The following is a 7,795-nucleotide window of genomic DNA, read 5'->3' on the forward strand; positions in this document are numbered from 1 at the left end:
ACAGCAGGGCTATTCTATCTCTAGGCCAGCCCCTGTGGACCAGTCTGGGAGGACACCCTGCCTCCACCAGATGCTTCCAGCCTTCCTCCCTAGAGGACAGAGTAGGCCTCGGCGCAAGCTGCCTCCAGTATGGCTAGCAGGCGTGAACTTAGAGAGCAGGACCTACAACTTCCGAAGTCACAGTCCGACTACCATGGGAAGCCTCCCAAAGAAATGCAGTTCCCGTGTGCATGTCTATATGAACCTGTGGTGCGTCTGGGTGTCTCTGTCTGTTCGTAAATCTTTATTGAGTATCTACGGTGCACAGTTCTATGCCAGGCACTCTCCTACATAGTGTGGTTGGTATAAAATATGGTGCTAGCCCCATGGAGATCATGACCCATCTTCCTGCACTGAACTAAACCATCTTCCACCGTGCTCTCCTGGACAGCAGGTGGGAACAGCAAAGCATACTTGTGGTCAGTAAAGGCAAGTGGGACTTAGGAGAGCAGGAAATTTCTAGGAAGTTAGTTTTGAGGGATGATAAACTGAGGTGAGACAAAGATTGGGGATTTGGAAAATAACCACAGGAGGTGCAGGCAAGGGCAGCTAGGAAAACTGGCTAAACAGGGCTGCAGGGAGGCCTGCCAGGAGGAAGTGGAGGGTCTGGTATCTGCACCTTTGTGTCTGCTCCAGTCCCTGGAGTGGGGGGGGGGGGGGGGCGGGGCAAGGGCAGGGAGAGGAACTCCCACTAGGAACCACCAGTATCTGTTGTTCCCTTCTGCCTGGTTGGTCTCTGGAGACTCCCCCAGTGAGGGCATCTCCTTCGTGGGCCCCTTCACATCCCACCTCCCCTAGTCTCTGCTTATCTCATTACCCTCCCTTCAACTTTTGTCTCCCTTCACAATTCCCTGGACTAAGGGCATTGAAACAATCCATGGAGGGGCCCAGTCCCCCTTTCCAGGTCTTTTCAAAAGCAGGGATGAACGTTATCCCCACTCACCCACCCCATGGGCCAGGGCTCCAGATCTAGTAGTAATCCTCGCCCTCTTCACTCTCAGCCTCCTCGCCAGGAACCAGGTGCAGGGATGGCAGCTGGGGGATGCCTGTGGAGTTCAACTGTTCTGCAAACACACATGGGCGAAGGAGAGAAAAGGAGCAAGAAAGCGTCAGTGTGCATGTGTCCCTGTCTTTGGGAAAGCCCTGCTTGCCTGTGGCCCAAACCCACCACCAGCCCCCAAGTTCAGGGCTCCCCCTTACCTGGTGTGAGCACTGTTAGGCTAGCTGGGGCCTCGACCTGACCCAGGGCATTGCGGGCGAGGCAGCGGTAGGTGCCCTCATCGCTGGGACGCACAGCCTGGATCTGCAGCCAGCCGGTCACTTCAAACCTCTGGGGTCCACCCCTAAACTGGAGACAGAGGAGGAATCAGCGGGGCCTTTCTAGGGGGACCCTGGGCTGCCTTGGGGAGGCTCCGCTCCCTTCCCCTACCTGCACAGAGATGTGGGGGTCATCCCCTGGCAGCTGAATGTCCAAGCCGTCCTTCCTCCACTCGATGGAAGCCATGGGATAAGCAAACACCTCACAGCCAAAGATCACATCCTGCCCCGTCACATTCCAAATGTCATATGGGTGCGACACAATCTGGGGCTCTGGGGGCAGAGGTGGGAGGCCTGAGAACAACGTGGCACATGCAGCCCAACAAGGACCCCTTACAGGAACCATTGTGATCATGTTTGGGAGGGAACACAATACATGCTGAGGTAAACACACATTCGTGGACACAGCATGACACACGCACACACAGGTTCATACAAATATTGGTTCAGGCACACATAAGGGCACAAACGCAGAGATGGAGAAGTACAAGCAGACAGGGGGCGCAAACAGGCACACTGAACGGCATTCCGGTTTGGCAGCCACTGTCCCTGACTGCTCCCCTGTCCTCATCCCACCCTCTGGGCCCCTATCCTGCTGTGCTTGTAACTAGCCCCTCCCTCCTTTTCTCCTCCTTTTATACCAGGTCCAGTCCCAAAGGCCCTAAGAGGCACCCTTGCCCCATCCCTCCTCTGCAGGTATCCACAGGCCAAATACCTGAAACTGGACCTGGGCAGCCAGCAGAAAGCCTGGAGGAGTGGGGGAAAGTGATGGGACCCCCACAGGGCCTTTGTTTTCCCAGCAGCCCCAGCCAAGCCAGACCTCCTCAAAGGGGCTCAGGAAGTGAAGGCTGGTAAAGTTGCCAAAGGAAACTTGAGGCTTGAATGGCTCTCAGCCCCCTGGGATGGGGAGAGCAGCTAGAAGCACCCCCTCCTTCACTAATCCCTTAGACCAGAAAGGGGGAGAGAAGCCTGGAGGTGGGGAGACTCGGTTAACAGCTTGTGAATCTGCCCAAATGAAACCCGACTGCAACTCACAGGAACCCAAGTCTCCCTGCCTGGGCTCCTGTGGTCTGGGCAAAGTCTGAGAGTCTCTTCACTCTCTCAATTTTGAGGCCAACTGTTGGCACTGTGCCTGATCCCTCGGAGGGTTGGTCTCTGCCAGCTGGACACAGGCGGCCAGCGACACCCACACCTTCAGACTTATTTGGACCAGCCAGAGCAGATGCCTATTTTGGACTCAGGCCTCCCGCGCCTCTCTTTCACAGCTGGCCAAAAACCAACGTTGTTGGGGCTCGGGGATCAGCGCCTCGAACCCCAAGCGCTGGGGGAAGGGGCCTCGGGCCGTGCGTACCCGATTCGCAGGGCCCTGGGTGTGCCACCGTGAGGTTGGCGTCGGGCCGAGCGCTAGCCGCCTCCTGCAGGCGGCAGATCTGCGCATAGGTGCGGCCGTCCGACCCGCAGAGAGGACGCTGCGAGCGGCAGACGCACAGCGGCTCGGGCACCTCTCCGCGGCTCAGGTCGCCGCCTGCGTCCAACCGGCACTCCAGCTGCTCGCCGCAAAGCCCGTAGAAGTGGGCGCTGGGGTCCAGGTCGCAGAGCTGGCCCTCAAGGTTGGCGCATTCCCAACAGCAGCCACACGCATCGCGCACCCGGCCGGCCAGGCAGCCCAGCGGCACGGCGCACTCTTCCTGCCGGCAGGTAGCGCAGCCCTCGCCCTCCGCCAGCAGCCGCAGCCAGCCGCGCCGCAGGTACTCTGGGCCCGAGGACTCGAGCGCGCGCGTCCGCGTCTGCACCATCAGCAGCAGCAGTGCCAAGGCAGCGGCAGGCGGCGGTGGCATAGTTAGCTGGAAGCCTTGTGAGCACTGGGGCATCAGCGGGTTCGTGGCACCCTGCCAGGGAGGGAAGCCAGGTCAGGTCAGAAGCAACCTCACAGTTTCCTGCACCAAAGCTTGACCCTAGCACCACCCCCTTCCCTGCTACCCTCAAGTCAAGCAAACCCTCAGCTCAAAGTATCCTGACCCTCTAGAGATCATCCATTATGCTGGGTGGCAACTGTTTGGCTATTCTTGAGAGTCAGGGAGAGGTGAGAGGAAAAAGTTATAAAACTCAAGAAACACATGCACACATACAAACGCGCACGCACACACACCACCAGGATCACCACAACGTCACCCAACTCTGATGCTTCCTGCCCTAGAGGTGGATGGGAGTAAGTGGCTCCAGAAGCAGGAGTTGTTGATAGGGTTGGGTAGGGAAACAGCGTGATGTCCTGGGGCCCAGGATGCTCACCTAGTGTCGCGGGCTAAGCCCTTTCGAGCAGTGTGACTCCAGTTCGCAAAATGAGGCCGTGGAAAGAAAGCAGTGAACAGTGGGCTGAGCCCCCGCCACCTCTGCTCGGGCTTAAGGCTCTCTCAGAGAGCCCACGGTCTTGGACTCACACAACAGCTCCACCGCCCCCTCTCCCCGCCCCTCAGCGTCGCACATACACACACCCTCCCCCTAGTTCTGAGCCTGCCAATTTTACGCAGCAGCCGCAGCCGTTGCGGACCCTCCGGGCCACTTCCCCCAAGCCTGGGCCAAAGTCACAGTGAGAGCAAAGGAGCCGTAATCGGACACCCAAGCTGGGAGAGGGGAGGGGTGCGAGAACCACTGGGGCTGGGGCTGGCGGCGTGGGGGAGGAAGCTGGTGGGGTGTCTGGGAAGCCGAGTTGGTGCCACAGCTAAGCCTTGTCCCATCTGACTTTATGGCCCCTGGGGTGGGCTAAGGCAGCTGCGCGGTGCGGAGGCGGGACGAGCTCTGGCCAGACAGCGCTCCTGGAGGGCAGGGCCGGCCCCTGTCGTCTCCCCGCAGCCCAGGGCCGGCTCCTGGGGGCTACTGCGGGTCTGTCCATCCAGCCTCCCCATCAAGGCGCCAACTAGAGACCCGGCGCTCGCATCTGTCGCCCCACATGAGGCCTCCTCCCCCCGGCCCACATCCGGCAGGTGAGTCAGCCCGCAGACGCGCAGGAGGAGATTAGAGGTCCAGGACTAGCTGTGGCGGGAGAGGCGGGCCGGGCCCTCCCCAGCAGGCGACGCTCGGGGCTGGATTACAGGTTACGGCCTGCGAGGCTGGCAGGGCCAGAAGAATCCGGTCTCGCGGCCGCCACCCGCGCCACCGTGGCACTCTGCGCTGGGAGCGGGAGGGGCGCAGTCCCGGAGGCTCGCCCGCCCGCCCAGCCGGGGGTCTGCCAGGCCCCGCCCCGCCCGCCCCGGCGGTTTACAGCAGCCGCCCGCAGCCCAGATTGGAAGGGGCGGCACCCGCGCCTCGCGGCCCCGGACGAGGCGGCGCCTAGTCAGACCCGGCCCGGAAGGACCTCGGGCGCCGGCCGCGCCTGCCCGCAGCCGGGTGCCCAGGGCGGGGCCTCGGGCTCCGCGCCGCGTGGGCACTGGAGCCCCGGGAAGGCGCGCCCCTGGCCAAGCCCTTCACTGAGGCGCCCCCCGGCTGCGTACTGTCGCCCCGGCCAGGGGGCCCCCGACCGGGCCTCACGCTCCGACGAGGGCCGCGGAGCGAACTTCCCGCGGCCCGCCCGGCTGTCGCGAGAACACAACCGGAAGTCACGGGGCCCGGGCAGGGAAAGCCCGCGGGTTTTAAACCGGAAAGAGGGCGGGCGGGCCCGGTGGGCGGGGCCAGCCCTGACGCTGGGTGGGGGTGGTTCCTTGTCGGCGTCCGTGGGGGGTTTGTGTACCGAGGACTTTAGTGAACCCTCAGAAAACCACTGGAAGACCCGGGGGGAAGGAGAAAGGGGCGGGGGGGTGCTGGGAGGTGAGAACTTTCAATTGAGGGACTGAACACTGGAGCCCCCTGAGGAGAGGGCTCTGCTCTAATTTACAAAATACCTTGAGGGCAGAGAGCGTTGCTGGGCAACGGAAAGGAAACAGCCCGGGAGCTCTTAATGAAATGTTTCCGGCTTCAAGGGCCTGGAGCCAGTGTTTAAACAGCAAACGCCACCGACCTAGAAACTCTTCACTTACCCACTTTATGGTAGCCGGTTGTTTGCTTTCAGTCTTTGCTATGCTTTTAAGCGTCTGCTAGTAGGAATCGTGCCTAACTCCTACTGTATCTTGTGAACCAGCCCTGCGCCTGGCGGCACAGTAAATTCTCAGTAAATATTTGTGGATTAAATGTGAAAGACTTAACTGAATGTGAAAGTCAAGTTTAACTTGGATTTTGAGGCGCTGATGGAGAGAGCTGGATAGACTTGGAACGAGCGCCCTCTGGTGGGCTTGCGTTTGGTAACGAGAATGTGACCGTGCGTGCAATTGGCACCAAGATGTTGACTTTTACAGGTCTGTTTTATTAAATAGAGATTTCGTTCCAGGAATTGCGTCATCTATTAAAAAAGGCTTTTATTACTTTTAGGAGGGAATTGCATAAGGCGCTATTTGAAAGTCTAGACGCGTTGCTAGATCTCATCATCCGACACTATTAAGGCTCCAAAACACAATCACATCTATTTGCAACATAAATAGTAAAGAAATACCAAAAATTTGCATTACCATACTTTTAAAATGTTGAGTCTAGGTTTGAACCGGCAAGGCAAAACTGCTGGACGACAGGAAAAAGGAATCTAATCCAGATGATGCGAGAACCACTAGGAGGGGAAGCCAGGGGCAGTATCCTTGCCTTTGCTTGAGGGAGACTAGATTCACAGGAAGAAGGTGAAGTTAAAATTTGAAGAAAGGTGGGCCTACTTCTTTATCCTCTGTATCCTTTCCTGTAATTGTACTGAAAAAAAGAACGAGGCATAGAATGTATTTTGCTTTCCACTGTGAATTCTAGCCTGTAGTTCACAGATGATCAGATTTTCACTTTCTTTCAGACACTGAGCTATGAAATAATTGAAATATAATGACAACAAAATGGGTCCTATACAAATCAAGAACATAATACGAAACAAGGCATTAAAAGTCAATGTATGTAACTTGGAAAGAAATTATTTGGGAGCCACATATTGTAACCTGCCACTTCATGAACCCTGTTTTGACACAACTGATGTAACTTTGAAGAAGAAGCAGAAGTTTCAGAGATGGATACAGAGGAATTATGCTTCCTGTGAACTTTAGAATCAATTAAATCCAAAAGGCTCAATATAGATAATTAAGATGGAATGTCTTGTAGCTACCTACTATGACAAAGTGAAAATATGTGAAAGTAAAGATAAGTGAAAATAAAAGTATACTGGATATTGGGCCTTCCCGCTGGCACAGCGGTTGAGTGCTGGGCTGCAAAGCTGCCTGCAGCCTCTGCAGCACCAGTTCGATCCCCGGCTCACCTGCGAGGTTCCCACATGGCTTGCAGACCTCTCCTGACACGCCTGCTGCTCACCTCAGCAGTGTACTTCGTCCGTCTGCCTGTTCTGCTCCCCGCTCTGGCTCTGGTGAATTCTCTCACCCTCCCGCGCTTCTGACTGTACCCAGTGCTTGTGTAAATAAATAAATCTTAAAAAAAAAAAAAAAGTATACTGGATATTGATCACAACTGTGTAAATATGTCATCAACATCCTTAGAGAACTTTTAATGAGGCAAAAGATTGAATATAATGCTCATTATGCATTTATTTTGTAAAATTATTTTTCATAATGAAATAGTAGACTTTCTATAGATAATTTAGGATGTTGAGATAAATACAAAAAGGTGGTATAGCCTGGTGGGAAGATATGCATTGTAAATCAGCTATAAATAATGTTACCAATGGAAAACTGGAATACCTGGGAGACTAGCTCTCTAGAATACCCAGACGATAAGACAAGTTGAACAAGCTTTAGGACAGGCAGAAAGAAGTCAGGCAAATTTTTTTCTTATATCTTAGGAGGCAATTCCTTCCTTCACACTTTTTCCCTTCCTTCTTTCTCCCCCCCCCAGCACCCCCCCCATCAGTTTTCCATCCACCTTTGAGACGGAAACTGTAGCCCCATCCAACCTGATAACTGGTCATCTTTTTATATTGCTAGACTTATGTAGATTCTACATTTCTTGTTCTCTTTCTTTTTTAAGATTTATTTATTTGTGCATACAAGAACTGGGGTACAGGCTGGAGGTGTGGGGAGTGAGAGGATCACCAGAGACAGAGTGGGGAACAGAACAGGTGGATTGACTGAAATACGATGCTAAGGGGAGCAGCGGGTGAGTCAGGAGAGGTCTGCTACGCCATGTGGGTAGCTCCCTGGCCAGCTGGGGATCGAACTCATGCTGCAGTGGCTGTGGATAGCTTCATAGGTTGCATCTTAACCCCTTGCACCATCAGGGAGGCCCTGTTTTTCTTTTGAAGTATAACAGGCAAGCAGAATAGTACACTTTTCAGATATATAGCTCTATTATTACAAAATGAATACTCACCGTAATCATCAAGGTCAAGAAGAGAAGATTGCTAGCATCTGCAGAAGCCCCCTCATACTTTCTC

At 55.2% G+C, this 7,795-nt stretch overlaps 1 protein-coding gene across 1 annotated transcript; it reads right to left on the reverse strand.

Moving 5' to 3' along the window:
* Window positions 1-691: 691 nt before the first annotated feature.
* KAZALD1 (Kazal type serine peptidase inhibitor domain 1) lies at window positions 692-4,543 on the reverse strand. Its single transcript, XM_037496401.2, has 5 exons — window positions 3,646-4,543; window positions 2,708-3,245; window positions 1,469-1,629; window positions 1,240-1,387; window positions 692-1,103 (listed from the first exon to the last, which is right to left on the reverse strand). The coding sequence occupies exons 2-5, from the start codon at window positions 3,225-3,227 to the stop codon at window positions 1,009-1,011; spliced, it is 924 nt and encodes a 307-aa protein (XP_037352298.1). The 5' UTR covers window positions 3,228-3,245; window positions 3,646-4,543; the 3' UTR covers window positions 692-1,008.
* Between the last annotated feature and the right edge of the window lie 3,252 nt (window positions 4,544-7,795).

Source organism: Talpa occidentalis, unplaced genomic scaffold (assembly GCF_014898055.3).
Source record: "Talpa occidentalis isolate TD23 unplaced genomic scaffold, MPIMG_talOcc4v2.1 talOcc4.8, whole genome shotgun sequence".
Lineage (NCBI taxonomy): Eukaryota > Metazoa > Chordata > Mammalia > Eulipotyphla > Talpidae > Talpa > Talpa occidentalis.